This window comes from Sorex fumeus, unplaced genomic scaffold, assembly GCF_029834395.1.
Source record: "Sorex fumeus unplaced genomic scaffold, SorFum_2.1 ptg000047l, whole genome shotgun sequence".
Lineage (NCBI taxonomy): Eukaryota > Metazoa > Chordata > Mammalia > Eulipotyphla > Soricidae > Sorex > Sorex fumeus.
The window spans coordinates 50,292,070-50,314,668 of NW_026606104.1; the positions used below are offsets into that span (position 1 = coordinate 50,292,070).

Here is a 22,599-nt window from a genome sequence, read left to right on the forward strand (position 1 = left end):
TTTATTAGTTTTGCTTTAAAATTATGGTATTTAAAAAGATCGACTTTAAAGTGAATTACATATATTCTCAGTTTTGAAAAAAAAAAACCTTGAACCCAGAAAAGTATTCGGTGGCTTTGTATCTCTGAATGTCTGCCTTTTAAGCAGCAGGGCTTATTCAGTCCCTGGTGAAGTGACATGCACTGGGTGATCCTGGCAGCTTGGTAGATTGTGATCCCCAGCACTGCAAGCAATTTCCAGTTGCACTGCCCAACACCAGATGAGGATAAGCAGCACATCTTGAAGATGCTAGAGCACCACAGCCAGGAAGTAAGACCCCTAAGGAATACGTGTGGGAGCACCACACTGACCTGGGACAAGTGCTACAACAAGAATATACACAAACACCACAATTAAAGGGGCGTGACCCTTGGGGAGCACACTGGCCAATGGTGCAAGTATCACAACCTCATGTGTGACCCCTGGTGAGTACCACAATAACTCTTCAAGCACCAAAGCCAGACAAGTGTGAGATACTTGGTGATGACAACAATGAAGGGAAGTAGTGCGGGAAAAAACTCAAAATATTTCTCAAAATAAAATTTCACCTGACAGGGCCAGAGCCATAGTATAGCAGGAAAGGTGCTCACCTTGCACATGGACGACCTGGATTCAATCCCCAGCATCTCATATGGTTCCCCCAAGCAACACTAGGAATGATTCCTGAGTGTATACCCGGGAGTAACCCCTGAACATTGCTGTATATGGCACCCTACCCTCATAAAAATTATAAATGAATTAATAAAAAAAATCACTTAAAAGCAAAAATACAGTCAAATTCCTAATGAAAAGGTTTTTTTATACCAATCATATCCTTTGTAAGTAAATGTGAACTTTTTTCTTTACCTTCACTACAGAATGGCTTATCAACCCCTGAGAACCGTACTGTCTCCTTTATAATTTTCTGCAGTTTGCAGTAGTCACACATTGCCATAATTTTATTTTTCTTTTTGTATTCATCAGAACAAAGCTTGCCACAAAAGAGAAACATCTTATTCTGCAGAGAAAAAAGTTATTAAGAGATTATTAAAACATTGCTTTATCTCTAAGATACCTTTTTCCTTCTGATTTTGAGACAAACTGAGAGATTGTTGAAGATGAAAAGGCAAAAATGTTTCTCCTGGCAAAATTTACATTCAATCCTACTTTTATGGCCTCTCTTTACCTTGTAGAAAAGAAGTTCCGGTTTTGTGGCAAATAGATGGTTACAGTGTTGACACTTGAGTTTAATAAGTGTCTGTGTGGAAGCAACCTGCTGGGGTTGAGCAGCAAGAGGCTGGAAACTGGCTGCAGAAGAATCACTGATGGAGCTGGGAGGAACCACACAGGCTTTACCTCCTCCTGCGGATACTGCTGGCCCAGAGGGTGGACTTACAATCACTTTGCCCTGAGACTGGGGCACTGCTGAAGCATTTGGTCCTTTTGGCTTGCTAAATACATTCTGAACAAACACAAATAAGGTCAAGTTATTATTAATTGAGAAATAATATAACTTGGTACCCGTGACATATTTGATATGCCAAACACAGTAACAACGAGTCTCACAACAGAGACGTTACTGGGCCCGCTTGAGCAAATCAATGAACAACAGGAGGACAGTGGTACTGTGCTACTTTTCTCTTTGTAATACATTAATTCCCCCACTTGTATATAAAAAAAGAAGCAGGTCACGTAAGGAATTTAAAGGCATACTTCTAGAACAAAAAGACTAGAGAAATTCAGAATAGAAGGCATGAGGATGGCAACATTAAAAGTTTGAGGAGTAGCATTTAGGTTTTCCAGACCACCACCTACAGCATATTGTCTCTAATAAGTCACAGCTGCCTCTCCACTCCAAAAGAGCCCTTCAACTGCTCTTCCATTGCCAACCAGCCTGCAGCTATCAGAAGCACAACTGTCACCAAAGTCTCTCTTCCTGGTGCCCAGGACACTCGATCAGCCACCTTCCCAGCCTGATAGATTGCTAAACTCTACTGTTCCTCTGTGTAAAGTAGAGGATAGGAGAAAATGCGGTAAGTGGGGGCTTACAATTCCATACCGGGAGCCACTGTGTAACTGGATGAGGGTGAGAGGAAGAGAGCCAAACTACCCATCTAAACCATATCCTAGTTTCCATCCTTTCGAAAAGAAGGAAAACAAGAGAGAAAGAAAAGGGTAGGGTCCACCAAGTAAAGGGTGCTAGGAAGGCCCACTCGGGATGGGAGATGCAGGCTGAAAGTAGACTATAGACTGAACATGATGGCCACTTGATATCTCTACTGCAAACCACAACACCCAAAGGAGAGTGAGAGCAAAAGGGAACGCCCTGCCACAGACGCAGGATGAGGTGAAGGGATGTCGTGGGGGTGGAGGGAGGGATGCTGGGACCATTGGTAGAACAAAATGGGCACTGGTGGAGGGATGGGTACTTGACCACTGTATGGCTGAAATGCAAGCACGAAAGTTTGTAAGTCTGTAATTGTACCTCAAAGTGATTCACTAATAAAAAATTAAAAAATTTAAAAACATTGAAAAAAAATCTTTAAAGTTAGGGGAAAAAAAAAGTAGGATCATTTAGATCAGCATTTCTCAGCCAGGGACCATATGGCTCCTGGTAGACCCCTAGATTATTCCAAGGAGCTCACAGGTGGAAACCATCTAAATGGAGAACCATGGCACAAAACTAGGGGTAAGACAGAGGGGCGACAGGATGAAAACAAGGTCAGAAGGAGGAACCAGGGTGTGAAAAAGGTTGGGAAACACTGGTTTAGACAAAGATTTTGAAAAAGGAAGAAAACATTTTAAGACCCAAAATCTAGACTCTGACAATTTGCAGAAATGACCTCTGAGGACCATAAGCAAAACAGAATTTTTCCTTTTAATTAAAAAGTTTAGGGGCTAGCAAGATTAGTACCAGGAATTTTACTCCATGGCTTGCAGGCCAACCACACATGCTAGGGGAAAAGGGAGCTCAGAGAGAGAAGGGAACGCCAAATAAAGGTGTTGGAAGGATCCTCCCAGGATGGGAGAAGCATGCTGAAAGACTATAGACCAAACATGATTGTCACCCATTGCCTCTTTTGCAAACCACAACACCCAATAAGAGAGAGAGAACAAAAGGGAATGCCCTGCCACAGAGGCAGGGTAGGATGGGGGGGATGGGGGGTGGGAGAGATACTGGGGTCCGTGGTAGTGGGAAATGGGTACTGGTGGAGGGATGGGTATTTGATCATTGTATAATTGAAACCCAAGCACAAAAATTTTATAAGTCTGCAACTGTACCTCATGATGTCTCACTAATAAAAATTTTTTTAAAAAAATTTTTTTTAAATTTAGAGCTAGAGCAATAGTACAGTGAGTAGGGTGTTTGCCTTGCATGCAGCCAACCCGGGTTCGATTCCCAGCACCCCATATGGTCCCCTGAGCACTGCCAGGGGTAATTCCTGAGTACAGAGTCAGGAGTGACCCCTCGGCATCACTGGGTGTGACCCAAAAAGACAAAAATAAATAAGTAAAAGGTAAAGGTAAAGGCCCTCCCGTTGATCGTCGATTTGCTCGAGCGGGCCCAGTAACGTCTCCATTGGAGACTTTGTTGTTACTGTGTCTGGCATATTGAATACTCTCGGTAGCTTGCCGGGCTCTCCGAGAGGGGCGGAGGAATCGAACTCGAAATTTTAAAATTAAAAAATTTAATTTTTTCTTTTAATTTAAATTAGAATTTTACTTTTAATTTTTTTACTTTTAAATTTTAATTCTAAGTTTTTAATTTAAATTTTAAATTCTAATATTTTTATTTTAAATTTAAATTTTAAATTCTAATTTAAATTAGAATCTTTTCTTTTAATTTAAATTTTTATAAACATGAAACTTTAGGAGTTAATGCTTTGCCAAAGACCTATTCCTAAAAGAATTACAAGGATTAGAAAACTATCTTAGAGGCTAGAAAGATCATACAGTGGGAGGAGCACTTCCCTGGCATAAGGCAGACCAGTTCCCCTGGTACACCATATGACCCCCGAACCTCAGAGCCAGGAGTTAGTCCTGAGCACTGTTGGGTATGGCCCAAAACAAAAAACTACAACAACAACAAAGAAAACCCCAAAATACCTTAGATCATACCTGAAAAGCCACTACACAATTGGAACTACAGAAGCTGTACACCATTCCATTGGACATGGCGAGATGATACTGAGGAACTGCAGAAGTTTTACAACTATGACACGAAACTTGACCACCTTGGTTAAAAATAAATAAGTAAATGAATAAATAAGACATACATATGAATAACCAATTCAAAAATGCATTAAGAAAATGAAAAACATGCCCAGTAATACATAGAACAAAAATCAAGGAACTTGGGGCTAAAGAGATAGTACAGGGTTAAGACACTTGCCTTGAATATAGTCAACCCTAGTTTGATCTCCAGCACTACATATAGTCCCCCAAGTGGCACCAGGACTGATCCCTATACATCACCAGGTGTGGTCCAAAACTCTCTGCGTATCCCCAGCCCCATTAAAAAAAAAATCAAGAACTTTACTATAATCTGTAGAGCTATTACAACTAACGAAGTCCCATTTAACACAAAATGTCCTTAGAGAGCCAGGGAAATAGCACAAGCTAATGTTAAGGCATAAGTTTATTTTGGCGGGGGGGTTTGGGCCATACCCAGCAGTGCTCTGTTCAGGGATCACTCTTGGTGGGACTTGAGGGACCTGTGGTGCTGGGGATGGCATCTGGGTTGGTCGTGTGCAAGGCAAGCACCCTATCTGCTGTAGTATCACTCTGGCCCAAGTCTTTTTGTTGTACCGAACTCCAGTCAATGCCTGGCACACATGGTACTCCAAGCATTTCTAGGTGTGGCCTTGTGACCCAGTAGGCCCCCAAGCACTGCTGTGGTGACTCTAGTAGCCTTTATAATTCTGCATGGTTGGCTAGAATTTGCTGCAAATGATCTCTGCATCTTCTGAGCACTGCTTTGAAAGCAAAACAAAATCAAAAATTTACTTGAAACTAACATATAGAACATATAAGACTATGAAATAGTCAGTGATACAGTGCCTGCCCTGCATGTGTGAGGGCCTGGATTTGATCCCCAGCACTGACCAAAAAAGACTACTACAAAATAAATACTTCACCTAGAAAATCAGTGGAAGTTTCTTACAAATCAGTTATTTAAAGTGAAATCAAATTTGGGTTACTCCTGGCTCTGTACTCAGGAATCACTCCTGGTGGTGCTCAGGGGACCATATGAGATGCTGGGAATCAAACCCAGGTCGGCTGTGTGCAAGGCAAACGTCCTACCTGCTGTGCTATTGCTCCAGCCCTGTATAGTTAATAAACTTTCTAAATTAAACATTACCTGAAGAAATAACTGTCTTAACTCTGTAAGCAGATAAGCAGTTGACAGAGCAGAAAAGCTCTGTTTTGCCAGAGTCATTTGTCGTCTCAATCATTTCAGCTGAGGGTCTCAATGATTTCCCCAAGGCATATGGAGGAGTTTGGGCTGAATTCTAATAACGAAATTTTAAAAAGAATTTGAAATAAATAGCACAAGCATATAGACATATGTACATATTATTTAAGAAAAGATATAAAGAATCCTGATTTTTTTAAAAAGCTATCAATTGCCACTTTTAAAATATTTAAGCATGACAATGAGACACACCAAGTATAGGCTTTTAGAAAATTGAGATGTGAGAAAAATTAAATCTTTCATATAATAAAATGTAAACTGAAGAAAATTATTAAGCATTCAGGTATATTAGCAATAAGGAAAACATTCAAAGTAATGAATTAGGTAATCATATTTCTCTTATCACAAATAACCAGACAACAGGCCATTCTTAGTTTAGACTCAAATATAGGTCTATGAGAAAGTCTGCCACTTTTTGTTTTTAATGGTTTTGGGGGGCTTACCCTGCAGTGCTCAGGGCCTACTCCTGGCTCTGTGTTCAGGTTATCAGTCCTGGAAATGTTCAGGAGACCATATGCAATGGTGGGAATTGAACCTGGGTCAACTGTATGCAAAGTATTCAACCTTGCGCACTGTACTATCTTCAGCCACTTTGTTTTGACTCTTATGAAGAAATTTTAACTTTTAGAAAATTAGAAATTGGGGCCAGAGAGAGGGTATAGTGGGCAGGGTATCTGACTTGCTCACAGCTGACCCAGGTTCAATCCCCAGCTACCCATATGGTTCCCAAAGACCACCAGAAGTGATCCCTAAACATGGGGCCAAGAATATGCCCTGAGCACTTCTGTGTAAGGTACCCCAAAAAAACAAACGAACAAACAAAAAAAAATGTCATTTACCTAAGTCATCTTACTACCACAATCTATCCCTCTGGTATCAGAATCTATTCCACTTTTTGGAAAAGGGAACTCACACAAGAGGATTAACTAATAAGAACTTATTCTTTTATTTTATTTCTATCCCAGTGCATACTCTAACCTCTGTACACCAGACCAAACTTCTTACCTGCTTATATGCTGTGACACTTGTTGAACTAAAAACCTTCTGCGATTGGGCAGGACCAGAGCTACTATAGCAATAGCTTCCACAGTTCTCACAACACTTCATGGTAAGGTTGTTGGTAGAGTGAAATTTTGAAAAGCAGGCATCACTACAGAGACTGTGTACCACATTTTGATATTTAACTTCAAATCGAATCTAGGAAATAGAACACACACAGAGAGAATAAGGAGAGTCAGTTTAAAAAATCTCCAGTCTTTTAGCAAAATCCCAATAAAGGTAAGATGGAACTTACATCAGCATTCTTTTGACACATACTGCATTTAGTCAAGCTGCCATTGGTATATATGGTAACAACAGGCTTTTTCTTTAACTGATAAGAAGAAAGGCATGATTTGCTACAGAAATCTTTGCTAGCAGAGGAATTTTCAAATTGAATCGTGATCACATCCTTTGGATTTAAAATGTTTCTAAAAATAAACAACAAAGGCAGAATGAAACATGCTCTTCTTAACTGTAATTTCTTCCCTGCCTTGTGAACTAAAATAACTACATTTAATAAGAACAGTTATTGTGTAGCAAAAATGACAGGACTCAAATGAGGCATTTGAAAACCTGGGTTTGATAATTAGTTGTTACTTACCAGTTAAATAACAACTGATTGTTAAAATTACTGTCTCAATTTTCTCATGTACATAATTGCATTTCTAATATCTAACTTATAGATGCACTGAGAAAGAATTATATATATATACATATATATCTCTTTTTTATATATATACATATATACGTTATATATATATATATATATATATATATATATATATAATCAGATGCTCATGATAAAAACAGTGAGGCTTCTAACTCTAACCAAGTTTCATCCACTGGTACCAGCAGAGGGACAAAGCCATGCGGGTTCCGGGGCCGAGATCTCCAAGCCTACTCGGATTGGGGCTGAGCATCCTCCACCCAGATCCTCCAAATTCCAGTAGGCGGGGGTCACACCCACCAACTGGCCCCCTGGCGCCGTGTAATCCCATCAACGGCCAAGATTCAGAGATTATAAAACCCAGCTCCCAGAAGCGCGACATCTTATCATCTCATTCCTACTTTAGACAAACTGGCAGGCTACCGAATGTAACCTGCCCACACGGCAGAGTCTGGCAAACTCCCCGTGGCGTATCCAATATGCCAAATACCAGTAACAATGAAGGGTCTCATTCTCCTAACTCTGAAAGAGCCTTGAATATGGCGCTTTCTAAAAAAAAAAAAAAAAAAACTCAGGGCTAGGATGAAGAGACGTTATTGGGGCCTGCTCGAGGCAATCGACGAATAACAGGATGGTTGTGATTGATTGTGATTGGTACCAATGTAGTAAACAGATATCCCATAACTCCAGGCTATAAAACACACAAACTATGAAATACTTGATAGTTAGTGACTATCAAGAAAGTCAAGAATGAGGACTGGAGAGATAATTCAGCAGGTAAGACACTTTCCTTGCATGCAGCAGATCCGGTTCAATCCCCAGCACCCCATATGGTCCCCCCAAGCCCTCCCAAGCCCTCAGGGTGTGATCCCTGAGCACAGAGCCAGGAGAAAGCCCTGAGCACTGCTGGGTGTGACCTCTTCCCCACAAAAAAAATGTTAAGAATGAGACAAGGAGCACTAATATTTATTTTGTTTCTGTTTTTGATTTTTTGGGGCCACACCTGTGGTGCTCAGCACTTACTCCTGGCTCCAAGCTCAGGAACCACTCCTGGCAGTGTTCGGGGGATCACATGGAGTGCCAGGGGTTGAACCAAGGTCAGCTATGTGCAAAGCAAGTGCCCTACCCATAGCACCCTTCAGTCTGTGCCTTACTATCACTCCAGTCCCTTTAATTTAAATACAAGCTCATTTATTTTGGATAAATATGAACTGAGTATCAATACAAAAATTGACAAAATACATAAAATAAAGCCATACATGAAGAAATCAAAGAAAAAAAGGATTAGTAACTCTTAGACTCAAGACAGAAACAGAAATGAAACAGAAAACAACATTAATAATCGTATGTATGGTATTACTATTATTCTATGTATGGTATTACTAGGGTCATTGTGTAAGAGGTAATTGTTAAAGTAAACGCTGACGGAAGAAATAGATACTAAGCATGGCATATCTTCTAAAAAGAATAAAAACTGAAGGAAAAATTCATTAACTTCAAATATAAATGCAGTATCTGGGGATGTGACTCAGTGTACATGTATGAGGTGTCAAGCTGGAGCTCAGCAGAACTTCATGTCCTCACGAGTGATTACTGGCTCCACTATGTGCATGACTACGGGAGCACGATAACTAAGTGTGTGTGAGAACAGCAATTGTGTGTGTAAACCCCTAGTGTACTATAAAATGAGGGAAGGGAAGTCTTTTCATTATACAAAAAATAAATTAATTGGGCTGGAGAGAGCATAGCAGGTAGGTACTTGCCTTGTACAGGGCTAACCCAAGTTCAATCCCCAATATCCCATATGGTTCCTCCCCGCACCACCAGCAGTAATTCCTGAGTGCAGAGCCAGTAATAACGTGCTGGGCTGAGGCCCAAAAAACAAGTTAATTTTATTTTTTTAATGAAGGGGCAAGAGGAATAATACAGCAGGTGGGGCACTTGTCTTACACATGGCTAACCCAATTTCAATCACAAGCACTCCACAAAGTCCTCTGAGCTCCTCCAGGCGTGAACCCTGAGCATCACTAGGGTACTCAAAAAACAAAAAACAAACGAAAAGGTGATCTTTGTATCAAAAACAGCAATAAGAAAATTTAACAAATGAACTCTTCCACAGCATAATGTACATATAAATTAACTAGTGAGAATGACTTTGTATTATCTGTATAAATAAATACTAGCACATTACAATGATGAATGGGTTTTATGGTTTGGTTGGGGCTATATCTGGCAGTGCTCAGGGACTGCTCCCAACGGTGCTTAGGGGACCATATGGTACCAGAGAGAAAACCTGGGTGTCCCACTTGCAAAGAGCATGCACTGCTGGAATGCCCCACCCCCTTATTTTTTGGTCATGATCTAAAATCAAACCTTTTTTTTTTTTTGCTACACAGTAGTGATCACTGCATAAATATTAAATTCCTAAAATAACTCTATCATAGAAATAGGCTAAAGGTAAAGGTAAAGGTAAAGGCCCTCCCGTTGATCGTCGATTTGCTCGAGCGGGCCCAGTAACGTCTCCATTGGAGACTTTGTTGTTACTGTGTCTGGCATATCGAATACTCTCGGTAGCTTGCCGGGCTCTCCGAGAGGGGCGGAGGAATCGAACTCGGGTCGGCCATGTTGGCCGCTTGTAAGGCGAACGCCCTACCCGCTGTGCTATCGCTCCAGCCCCATAGAAATAGGCTAGACATGCCAAATTCTTCAAACTTACTAAATGGGGGGAAGGGTGTTTGACCACACCTAGGTATGCTTAGAGGCTACTCCTGGCTCTGTGCTCAGGAGTGATCCCTAGTAATGAGTCCATGAGGACCACGTGGTGCTAGGGAACAAACCGGTCAGCAGCATGTAAGGCACGTACCTAATCTCTATACCACCAACTCATCCACCCCGAAATTTTAATAGAAACTATATTTAGATACCTAAACACATTAGATGATGAAACTATTATAGAATACATTTGAAAATTCAAAAGAGGCCTCTTAATCATGTTTTATATATTAATTTTATTATCAATATTAAGATCCCAGTTATTTAGTACATGCTATATGCTACACCCTGTGCAAAATCTACATTAAATTCCAAAGAAAGGAAAAATAATTTGCCAGTGCAGAAAGTGAAGCTTAGAAACTAAGTTAATTATCTTGTTAGTCCAAAGTCACAGTACAGTGATAAAGTCAGGATCTAAAATCAAACTCTTTTTTGCTATGCAGTAGTGATTACTGCATAGATAATATATTCCTAAAATTATTCTATCGTAGGAATAGGCTAAACATGCTAAATTCTTCACACTTAACGAAGGTAGCAAGAAATGTTTTGAGGTCTATTGCTGTTTTAAGTCTATTCCTATTTTCACAACACATTACACTAAAGCAACAAAGACCTCTGACAAAAGCTCACAAGCTTATTTTATAAACACATTGCTTTTGTAGATAAATTACCTTCTAAAGAATTAGGACGCTGGAGCTATAATACAGAGGTTTACCTTGCATGCCACAGACCCGGGTTTGATCCCCAGCATCCCAAATGGTCCCCTGAGCACATCCAGGAATAATTTCTGAGTGTAAAGCCAGGAGTAACCGTTGAGCATCACCAAGTACAAAGCAAAACACACACACACACACACACACACACACACACCAAAAAAAAATTACATAAGGTCCAGAGCAAATTGGGTCCATAGTACAGTGGGTAAAGGTATTTATTTGCCTTGCACAAGGCCAATTCAGATTTGATCCCCAGAATCCCATATGGTTCCCTGAGCAGTGGCAGGAGTGATCCCTGAGAACAGAGCCAGGAATAAGCCCTGAGCACCATCAGGTGTGGCAAAAAAAAAAAAAACTAAAATATTAAATAACTTTCAAATACTCTTCTAAGAGTAATGTTATTTTAGTTTATACTGCACTCACTTTTTCACTTCTAAGATAACAAATAATTTTAAATGATTGTTATCTACAATTACAGGATAGAAGAATGATCATACAGTTCCCCAAAATGGTTTCTTTCCAAAATTTCTACAGAAAATTTTAAATGGAAAGAGATACAAAAACTTCTTTAAGCAATACTCAAATTCTCAAAGTTCTTAATTAGCTAAAAAGCTATTCAACAGATAGGTGCTAAAAAGATTTACAGGAGCAACAGCACATGTCAACTATACAGACTGTAGTACTCTAGTTAAATATATAATATATTAACTATATTTACCATATACAAAAACTATGTGTAAAAAAGGAATAAAATTAATATCCTACTTCAAACAATTGGTGCAGGTTTTCTTGGGAGGAGGTGGTAGGCTGACAGGTAAAGGCAATCCCGTGATGCACTGTGTAGAACAAAAGAGTTGTGTAGATCCTGTCTTGTGATATGCAGTCTGTCCCTTATAAAGCATTTTTTTACAACCCGAACAAAAAACCTGAAGGGCCACAGCTGGAACTGAAGGTAGAAATGCATTTGGGGCAGATGACGCAACAGGAAACTGAAAGACTGGGGTCAACTTTTGGGCTATAATACAAAAAAAAAAAAAAAAAAGAAAAAAATTAGAATCAGTAGGAATACATATACATTCTCTCTTTATTAGCACAAATTTCATCAGTCTTGACATTTAGTATTAATAAGGCAATAAGGGTCCAGAGTCATAGTAAAGCAGGTAAGGTTCTTGTCTTGTAGCCAGCTAAACTGGTTCAACCCTGACATTCATATGGTCCCCTGAGCCCACCAGGAATGATCCCTAAGTGCAGAGTGAGAAGTAAGCCCTGAACAAAACTGGGTATGGCAGCAAAACCAAAACTAAATAAAGGGGATAAGTATTCCAGAAATGTCAAATGTTTGTAACCATGATCTGAAACAAGAATCATATCTCACACTATGACTCATGTCATACATATATATATTTGTATAGATAGACAGATATAGATATAGATATAGATGTATAGATATAATTTAAAACAAAGTTTTTTTAGGAAGTAATGTTACGTTTCCTCACATATTTCACATGGATCTTATTCAATTTCACGTTTTTAGGTACTGTTTAGGGTTCAGTGAGCTAGCTAAAGTGGTAGAGCATAGGCAAAGTATGTGTTCAATCCCCAGCACTGCATGGACCCCTAAACACTGCAAGATGTAACCCTCGCAAGCCTCTAAGATCCACGAGGCCACAGAATTGAGCGTCACTAGAGTTGCACAGGGCCACCAGCACTGCTGGGTATGGCCTCTAGTAAAATACAACTATAAAATGCTCATCGAGACCAGCTGCTCACACTTTGAAAAGCCAAGCTTTATCTAAAGAAAGGGAAACACATTAACAATGTACTTTCCTTTGACTCTATTAGTCAAAATATAACCAATAGTAACTGTACTTACATAGTTCTATTTTCTTACCAAGTGAATTGTCACTCACTGAAAACACAGCACTGATTTTTAGTTCACTCTCCTGAGTTTTTGGTTTTATGGATTCTCCATATTCCTTAAAGGAAAAAGAGAGCAAGAGAGTCAGAGAGAGAGAAAGACAGAGGGGGGGGTGGGGAGAGAGAGGTAGAGAGAGAGAGAGAGAGAGAGAGAGAGAGAGAGAGAGTCATAGCAAAATAACTAGAAACATTAAGTTGGGGAGGGGTTAGGACCATCCAAGAAGTTGTAGTGGGTGTAAGGGGTGGGGGGCAATTTCTGTTTGCATAAAAAAGGTAGATATCCTGAGAACCATGGAATCATGAGTGCTCCCCCCAGCGCCCCCCCAACCCACCCCGGAAAAGGGTGGCAGCCCTCTGTACATTGTAAATTTTAGCAGAGAGGTATTTACTTGATACTTTTGTTTGTTTCAAAAAATGCTAATGTTTCAAGGTGAATAGGCTATAGTTTTTCATGATTAATTGCATGGAATCTGGGACACAGGTAGATGGATCAAAGGGCTTGTGTACATACTTTGCATGAGGCAGCCCAGTTCATGATCCTCTGAGCATGGCTGTTAAAGTGGCCCTCACCTCCCCATCAAAGTACTAAGATATGTCATTACAGAAGCCAAAGAGAGTGGGCTATGATGTCTTAAAAAGCCAGTTGAACAAATTGTGCTATTTTACATTTGAACATGAACATTGGAATATAGACAAGCACTAAAAAAATGCTAATATTTTCAGATATATAAAGAACCTCTTCTGGTAGATTCACAGTCTCATTAGTTCATTAGTTCAGAAAGCTTTTACTTCTGTTTACTGTAATTCATAGCACTTGTTGAACACCTGTAAACAGTTTGCATAATGAATCCTTTTGCTGTTCCAAACCCTAAGAGTTAAGTATTATCTTTTTTTACACATGGACAGGCTGAGACATGTAACTTGTTAAAGGTAACAAAATAAATAGTTGAGTGAGGATTTCATCCCAAGCAGCTCGGTTTAAGAACCCACATTTTTTTTGGTTTTGTTTTTAGGTCATACCCAGTGAGATTCAGGCCTTGTTACTGGTTCAGTGCGGTGCACAGGGATCACTCTTGGTGGTGCTTGGGGGCACCATATGTGGTGCTGACGATCAGGCTAGAGTTGGATGGGTGCATGGCAAGTTTCTTCTTTCTCTCAGACCCAGGAACCCAAACTCTCTTTGTTTTTTATTTTTGAACCACACCTACAGTGCTCAGGGCTAACTTGAGCAAGAGTAATTCTTCTGTCTCTTTCACAAACTAATTCTAAGGACACCCACAGACACATCAAAAGCCAAAATTTATAGCTGGGGAATGCCAACAGTGCAACACTGTATGAGATTTTTGGCACACTACAACCAAGTGTTTAAGCATTGTAATTTTTAAAAAGTACAGCCTCTGGTGACCACCAATGAGCTTCACAATCAAAGGAGCTAGAGCACTTCAACTAAGTATGTAAGTACCATGCCAAAGGTACCATCTCCCACATTGGAAAACAAAGAAAATTGCCCATGGGATCTTCGTCATCACTATTTTTATATTGAAAAAGGAACTTGAAAAAAGGGGCAAGAGTGATAGTATAGCACATAGGATGCTTGCCTTTCCTGTAGCCAACCTGAGTTTGATCCCTGGCACCCCATTTGGTCCCCTGAGCCCTCTAGGAGTGATCCTTGAGCACAGAGACAGGAGTAAGTCCCAAGCACCACCAGGTGTGGCCCAAAAACCAAAACCAAACAACAACAATAAAACCCAAAACCATTAACTCATAGCATAGTGCTATGAGCATACTCATAGTTTTTAAGTTTATATTGGACCTCTAATTTAAGAAGCTGGTTTTATATCATACTGCTACTGTTACCATCGGATTAGTGAAATTATGAAGTCACTTATCCTTCAGGTTCAGTTTTCTTATCTGTAAAACAAAAGCTCTTGTTTTTTGTTGCGCTATATTTTTTAGTTTTGGGGTCACACCTGGTGAGGCTCAGGGTACTCCTGGCAATGCTGGGGACCATATAAAATGCTAGAAATCAAATCCAGGTTGGCTGCATGCAAGGCAAGCACCCAATCCACTATACATTCTTTCCAGCCCGAACAAAGGCTTTTTTTTTTTTTAACAAAAGCTTTTTAAATTCCAATTATTAAGCATGTACTTAAAGACAGTCACTGTCAGGAATTGAGGATTCAGACCACACTCTGTATGAAAACAAAATTCACTGCCTGATAGTTACCTTGTAAAAGTGAAAGTACTACCATTTCAACAAGGGGGGGGAAGAGAAGAATGATTTGTTCTTATCTCCAAGTGGCAGAAAGTTAAACTTTATCTTAAAAAAAAAAAAATGAAGTGGAGGGACACACCCAGCAGTGATCAGGGATCACTCCTGGAGGGGATCAGGGGACCATATTGAATGCCAGGGATTGAACCTGGGTCAACCATGTGCAAGGCAAGTGCCCCACTCTCCAGCCCAAAAGAGAAAATTTCTGCCAAGCTAACTTGTTTAGGATATCACAAAGAAAAGAAATGAAGTATTGCATGGTCAGGGAGCTGGTTCAAGAGGCTGGAGCACATGCTTTGAATGCTGGAGAGCTGAGATTGACTGCCAGCACCACCGGAGTACCCCCTTCCAAAATAAATGATAAATGCAATGGAAATACTTAACTCTGCAGAGTATATAGGTAGCAAAATGCAAACAGATTATAGGAGGATAGATTTTAAAACTGCAATTTAGATTTTAGTGGGAAAGATTACTATAATACTGAAGAGGAAAATAAAAGTCAAAATGTCGGTAGTTTGAGTGTCACATTAAAGGTTATGCTTTATTATGTGAGAGTAGGTCAGATCTTTATATTTTAGAGAAGAAGCACATCCGGCAATGTTGGAGAACCATGCAGTGCCAAGGAACTCAGGACTCCCATACGCCAAGCATGTGCTCTCATCCTTTGGGCTATCTTCCTTGCCAAAAAACAGGATCTTTATAGGAATAAAATCATCAGATATAGGGGTCAGAGTAATAATACAATGGGTAACATGTTTGCCTTGCCTGTGGACAATCCCAGTATGATCCCTAACACTCTATATGGTCCCCCAGGTCTGCCAAGAGGTGATCCCTGAGTGCAGAATCAGGAATAAGCTCTAAATTAGCTTATAATTAGCTAAATAAGCCATAAATAAGCCGCCATGTATTGCTCAAAAACAAACAAACAAAATCATCAGATTGATAGAGTATACAAACACCATTATAGAGCGTTTCAGTGAGGCAACTGAAGGCAAGAGGATGTGTAGGAAATCATTCTCAAAGTACAAATGAGAAATAATAAAAGCAGGAGAAAAAGAATTTTCATAGAAGAAAATATTTAAAAGGTAACACCCACAGAATATAGCAAACAAATAATTATTTTGAAAGAGGTAAGAAGTCATATAGAACTGAAAACTGAAGAAAGGTCAGGCAGGTCTCACATCAAAGGCTCTGGATTGATCTCAGGAGAGCCATTCTGCTCTGCACATCAGGAGTGAACCCCACCCTTGAAGAGCCTGGGATACTCACAAATGACTCTCGGAAGAGAGCAGCATGCTGAAGAGATGACTCCCTACCCTGTGCCAGGCTGATTACATCCGGGCACCTCGGAGGGGGTCAGGTGTGGACCACCCCCCCCCCGCCATCCCCAAAAGAACCCCAGCAGTCACAAACCTCTAGATCCCAATCTCCACCACACTCACAGCCAACCTTCACAAGCTCAATTTGAGCCCTCTCACCCCATTCATGAAAATGAATTCAATGAAAAACCCAGGTATGTGGAACTTATGAGTGAAATCTCCAGGTTTCACAGAGTCAGGAATGGGCCATTCCTCCCAGCTCTTCTGGTTTCCTGGCAGTCACACTACAATCTGCCCCTAGGCACCATTTATGCGCATTAACGGTCATGATCCAGAGACTCACAAATGAATCTCCAAAGAGAGCAGCATGCTGCAATGATGGCTCTGGACTCAAAATATTTAAAATTTTAGAATTCCAGAAGCACACAGCCGCTTTTGCAGCTGTGCAATATCTCATACTATTCATAACAAGCAATACAAAATAAATTATTTAGCATCTGCTCGTGAGACAGACTTGGGTAGTGGTGAAAAAATTCGAAATAATGGTGGTGGGAAGGTGTAATGGTGGCGTAATGAGCATTGAAATATTGAATGTAACTGAATTACATATTCAATAAATATTGAATTAGGGCAACTGAGTCAAGAAAGCAGATGCCCAGGAGTAGATATTATTTGGAGTCAATCAACTCCCAAGTTGCAAAGCATAATATTAACTGTCTTCCTGTGTCCATACAGAAAGAACATTGCTTAAAGGTAAACTATGCAAAAGACATAACTTATAATACAAGTTCAATACAATACAATACAAGTCCTTAGAAGGATCTGGTCTTACAAGCTAACAGAATCTGATTAGGGAGAAAAGGTGATTAACTGGCTGGGTAGGAGAGCACAGAGAAGAGTTTAGAGATAAACAAGGAATGGGAGCGACTTAGGAGCACTGTGATGGGTGTAACCCAATAAACCTAAGCTCTCTGTGGCAAGGGAGAAAGGACAAACCAATGTTTTCCTACAGATTACTGGAAACAAATGAAAATGAGGATATGAGCTACCAGAACTTGTGGGACAAGCAAAAGCAGTGTTAAAAGGAAAGTTTATGTTAAGAGGAAAGCTCTGCAACTATTCATCAAAAGAAAGGGCCCACATAAATAACTTAATTTCACAGCTTAGGATCTTGGAAAAAGGAAAAAGATCCCCCCCCAAAAAAAAGCCCAAACCAAGAAGGAGTAAGGATATAATAAAACCTATACAGAATTTATTGAACTGGAATCCCAAAAAGCAAGTCAAAACATCAATGAAACCAAGGGCTGATTATTTGAGAAAATAAACAAGATCCATCAACTACTCGCAAGACTCAAAAAAAGAGAAAGAGAGAAACCTAATAAATGAAATCAGAAAGGAAAGGACATCACAACAGAAACCACAAAAATTCAAAGGATCATCAGAGATTATTTTGAGAATCTTTATGCTATGAAACAAGAGAACCTTGAAGAAATGGAAAAATTCCTAGATTCCTACAACCTCCCAAAACTGAACCAAGATTTGAAATACCTGAACAGATCTATCACCATCAAGGAAACTGAAATGGCAAACAAAACAAAAACAACAAAAACAAAAGCCCAGAGACTCACAAACAAATCTCAGAAGAGAGCAACACACTGCAGAGATGTCTCCCCATCCCATGCCATGCTGATTTCATTCAGGGACCCCAGAGTGAGTCAGGTGTGTTTCTCCGCTTACCCCAAAAGAACCCTGGCAGCCACAAACCTCAGAACCCAATCGCCGCCACACTCACAATCAACCTCCACAGGCTCACCCTGAGCCCCGCTCCCCGCCCCCACCCCGCACCATGAGACTGAATCCACTGAAAACCCCAAATATACGGGACTTGTGACTGAAATCTCCAGGCTCTTCCAGAGTTCTCCCATCTCCCTGTGCTTCCTGTTTTCTAGCAGTCAAGCCCATGAACTGCCTCTAGGCGCCACTTAAGCACATTTATGGCCATGATCCAGAGATTCACAAATGAATCTCGGAAGAGTAACATGCTGCAGAGATGTCTCCGGACCCTAAAAACGCCATTCAGTTGGAAAAAAAAAAAAACTTAACTCCACTTCTAGCACCCTATGTGAAATTTTAGGAGCACATGGCCACTTTACATTATGCCACTGATATACCAAGAGTAGCACACCACATTTGATGTGGTGTAGAAGTAGAAGACAACCAATCTGTAGCACTGTCCTCTCGTTGTTCATCGATTTGCTCAAGCAGGCACCAGTAATGTCTCTATTGTGAGACTTGTCATTACTGTTTTTGGCATAACGAATACACCACGGGCAGTTTGCCAGGCTCTGCCTTGCAGGTGGGATACTCTCAGTAGCTTGCCAGGTTCTCCAAGGCTCAAACTTTAGCAACATGTTAGTCATCTCTAATACAGGGGCTTAATGACTCCAAGAATGAAATACAACAATTTTCACAAGCTTTCCTCTAAAGAGAGCTTTTTGGATCATTTTTAGTCAATTATTCATAATAAGCAATATAAAATAAATTATTTGGCATCTGCTTGTGGTACAGGCTTGGGTGGTTGTGAGAAAATTTGAAATAATGGTGGTGGGAAGATATAATGGTGGTGAGACTGGTATTGAAATATTAAATGTAATCAATTACTGTGAACAACTCTATGAAAATAAAATTTTTTAAAAAAAGCAAAAAAAAGCCCAGGCCCAGATGGATTTACTAGTGGACCTACTGCCAATCCTTTTCAAGCTTTTCCAGGAAACTGAAGAAACAGAAACACCCCCAAAGAGTTTCTATCAGGCAAATACCACCCTAATACCAAAAACAGAGAAAGATACCACAAAATAAGAGAACTACAGGCTGATATCCTTAATGAACTCATATGCAAAGATCCTCAACAAAACCTAGTAAATAGAATCCAACAACTCATCAAAAATATCACACACATTACCAAGTAGGGTTCATCACAAGGATGCAAGGATGGTTTAAGATTTGCAAGTCAATCGACATAATTTACCATATTAATAAAAGAAAATATAAAAACTGTATGATCATATCAATAAATGCAGAGAAAGTATTTGACAAGATACAGCATCCATTTATGATAAAAAAAAAAAACTCTCACCAAAATGGGAGTTGAAGGAACTTTCCTCAGTATAGTCAAAGCCATCTTACCACAAGCCCACAGCTATTCTCAATGGAAAAATATTTTAAAACCTTTCCCTCTAAGATCAGCCACAAGACAAGGTTTCCCACTCTTGCGACTCCTATTCAATATAGTCCGAGAAGTACTTGCCATAGCAGTTAGTTAACAAAAAGGTACCGTGGGCATCCAGATAGGAAAGGAAGAAGTCAGGCTTTCACTACTTGCAAAGGACATGATACTATACTTTGAAAATCCGAAAGACTACAAAAGACCTCTTAGAAACAGTAGATTTGTATAGCAAAGTGGCAAGTTACAAAATCAATACCCAAAGGTCCACAGTTTTCCTAAATATAATAAATGAAAGAGAAGGAGATATTAAACAAACAATCCCCATTCACAGTTGTACCTCAGAAAATCAAGTACCTCTGAATCAGCTTCACTAAAGAGGTGAAGGACTTAGACAAAGAAAACTACAAGACACTACTTAAAGAAATAAAGGAGGGGCTGGAGCGATAGCACAGCGGGTAGGGCGTTTGCTTTGCACACGGCCAACCAGGGTTTGATTCCAACATCTCATATGGTTCCCCCAAGCACCGCCCAGAGTAATTCCTTAGTGCATGAATCAGGAGTAAGCCCTGTGCACTGCCGGGTGTGACCCCAAAAAGAAAAAAAGAAATATAGGAGTACACATGGCCGACCCGAGTTCGATTCCTCCGCCCCTCTCGGAGAGTCCGGCAAGCTACTGAGAGTATTTTGCCCACACGGCAGAGCCTGGCAAGCTACCCGTGACGTATTCGATATGCCAAACACAGTAACATCAAGCCTCATGATGGAGACGTTACTGGGCCTGCTCGAGCAAATCGATGAACAACGGGAGGACCGTGACCCGAGGAGTACACAGGAAATGAAGACACATTCCCTGCTCATAGATTGGGGGGGATTAACATTGACAAAATGGCTATACTTGTCAAAGCATTATACAGACTCAATGCAGTCCCTATCAGGATACCCATGACATTTTTCAAAGATACAGATAAAACATTTCTGAAATTCATATGGTACAATAAAGTCCCACGAATAGCTAAAGCAATTCTTGGGGGGGGGGGGGATGGGAGGCATAACCTTCCCCAACTTCAAAATTGTACCACAAAGCAGTATTAATTAAAACAGCATGGTATTGGAATAAAGACAGACCCACAGATGTGGAATAGAGTTGAATATCCTGACACTGACCCTCAAATATGTGATCACTTCATCTGTGTTAAAGGAGCAAGAAAAACCTCTTCAACAAGTGGTGCTGAGAAAGCAGCTACATGCAAAAAAATGAACTCAGACCTACTTCTAATGCCAAGAAAAAAGACAGATCAAAATGGATTAAAGATCTCAATATCAGACCTGAATACATAAGGTAGATGGAAGAAAATGTAGGCAGAAGTCTCCATGACATTGAAGCTAAAGGGGTCTTCAAAGATGAAACACCAAGACCAAGGAAGTGGAAGCAAAGATGAAACAAATGGGACTACATGAAACTAAGACTCTTTTGCACCTCAAAAGAAATGGTGACCAAAATACAAAGACCAAAATACAAAGAAAAAGTGACCATTCCCATGGAATGGGAAAAATTATGTTCCTAATACCCATCTGATAAGAAATTAAAAGCAAAGATATATATATATATAAGGCACTGGTAAAACTTTATAAGAAAAAAATCGATCTCCATCAAAAAATGGGGAGAAGAGATGAAAGAATCTTCCTCAAAGAAGAAATTAAAATGGCCAAAAGGCACATTAAAAAAATACTTCACATCACTAACCATCAGGGAAATGCAAATGAAAACAATGAGACATCAGTTTACACCACGGAGATTGGCACACATCTAAAAGAACAAGAGCAACTAGTGCCGATGCCAATGGGGGGGAGGGGGGCGAGGGGGCAGGGAGCCTTGTGGGGGGGAGGAGGAAAAATTCTCCTTCATTGTTGGTGGAAATACTGACTGGTCCTGCATTTTTGGAAAACAATGTGAACAGTCCTCAAAAAACTACAAATTGAGGTGTCAAATTGAACAATAGCACTCCTGGGAATATAGCTTCCAAAGTGAGCAATACCACTTCTGGGAATATACCCTGGGGACCAAAACACACTGCTGAAAAGCCATCTGCATTCCAATGTTCACTGCAGCATTATTACAATAGCCAGAATCTGGAAACAATCCAACTGCTGGAGAACAGACGACTGAATAAAGAAACTATGGTTGATCTACAAGATGGAATACTACACAGTCACCAGGAAAAATGAAGTCATGAAATCTGCTTATAAATGAATGGACATGGAGAGTATCAGGCTGAGTGAAATGAGTCAGAAGGAGAGAGACAGATATAGAATAACTGCACTCATTTGCAGGATATAAATATATATATATATATATATTATGAGACTAATATTCAAAGCCAGGATAAACGGAGCAAGGAGGACTGCTCCACAGTTGGAAGCTTGCCACCCATGGTGTGGGGACGGCAGTTAGGATAGAGAAGGGCCCACTATGACAATGATAGTTGGAGATGATCACTTGGGACAAGAACTGAGTGCTGAAAGTAGGTAAAGGGACAAACATGATAACCTGTGAGTACCTAGATTGCAAACCATAATGCCCAAAAAAGAGACAGAGACAGAGAAAAGAGACAGGCAGGCAGAGAGAAAGAGAGTGAGAGAGAGACAGACAGACAGAGAAAAAAAATGTAGGGCAGGGGTCGTGGGATGGAAACTGGGGACACTGGTGGTGGCAAATGTACACTGGTGAAGAGACAGGTGTTGGAACATTGTGTGACTGAAACCCAATCATGAACAACTTTATAACTGTGTCTCTCACAATATTTAAATTTTAAAAATGTTTTAAAAATGTATATAATAGAGGGAAATAAGTAGTATTGGGGTGGAGTGTTGGTGCTATCACCCCACATCCCCATCCCCAATCCCACAGAACAGTATTTCTCAACCTTTTTTCCAACCTTGGCTTCTGTCCAACTTATTTCCTTCCTGCAGCCCCCGTCCTAACAGTTGCCTCCTCAGTTTCAAGTCATGTACCCACCCCCCTCCATTAACAATTTTTACTTGTGGACCCGTTGGAATGCCCTGAAAGTCCACGGGGCCCCTGACTAAGATTGCTGCATATACCACAGCACAGCATTTTAGAAAGCATTGGCTTGATGAGTGAATCAAAACCTATTTGCTATCCCTGTCCTGGAAT

The 22,599-nt window shown here is 40.2% G+C and overlaps 1 protein-coding gene across 2 annotated transcripts in view; it reads right to left on the minus strand.

The window, feature by feature from the left end:
• ZMYM6 (zinc finger MYM-type containing 6) overlaps positions 1–22,599 on the minus strand; it is a 51,358-nt gene that overhangs the window by 26,665 nt on the left and 2,094 nt on the right. For both annotated transcript variants that reach the window (XM_056122890.1, XM_056122889.1), the window contains 8 exons: positions 12,564–12,666; positions 11,456–11,705; positions 6,789–6,963; positions 6,500–6,691; positions 5,381–5,531; positions 4,138–4,253; positions 1,205–1,480; positions 886–1,036 (listed from right to left, as the gene is read on the minus strand). In XM_056122890.1, coding sequence (XP_055978865.1) covers positions 886–1,036; positions 1,205–1,480; positions 4,138–4,253; positions 5,381–5,531; positions 6,500–6,691; positions 6,789–6,963; positions 11,456–11,705; positions 12,564–12,666 — 1,414 coding nt within the window. The remainder of the gene's footprint in view (positions 1–885; positions 1,037–1,204; positions 1,481–4,137; positions 4,254–5,380; positions 5,532–6,499; positions 6,692–6,788; positions 6,964–11,455; positions 11,706–12,563; positions 12,667–22,599) is intronic.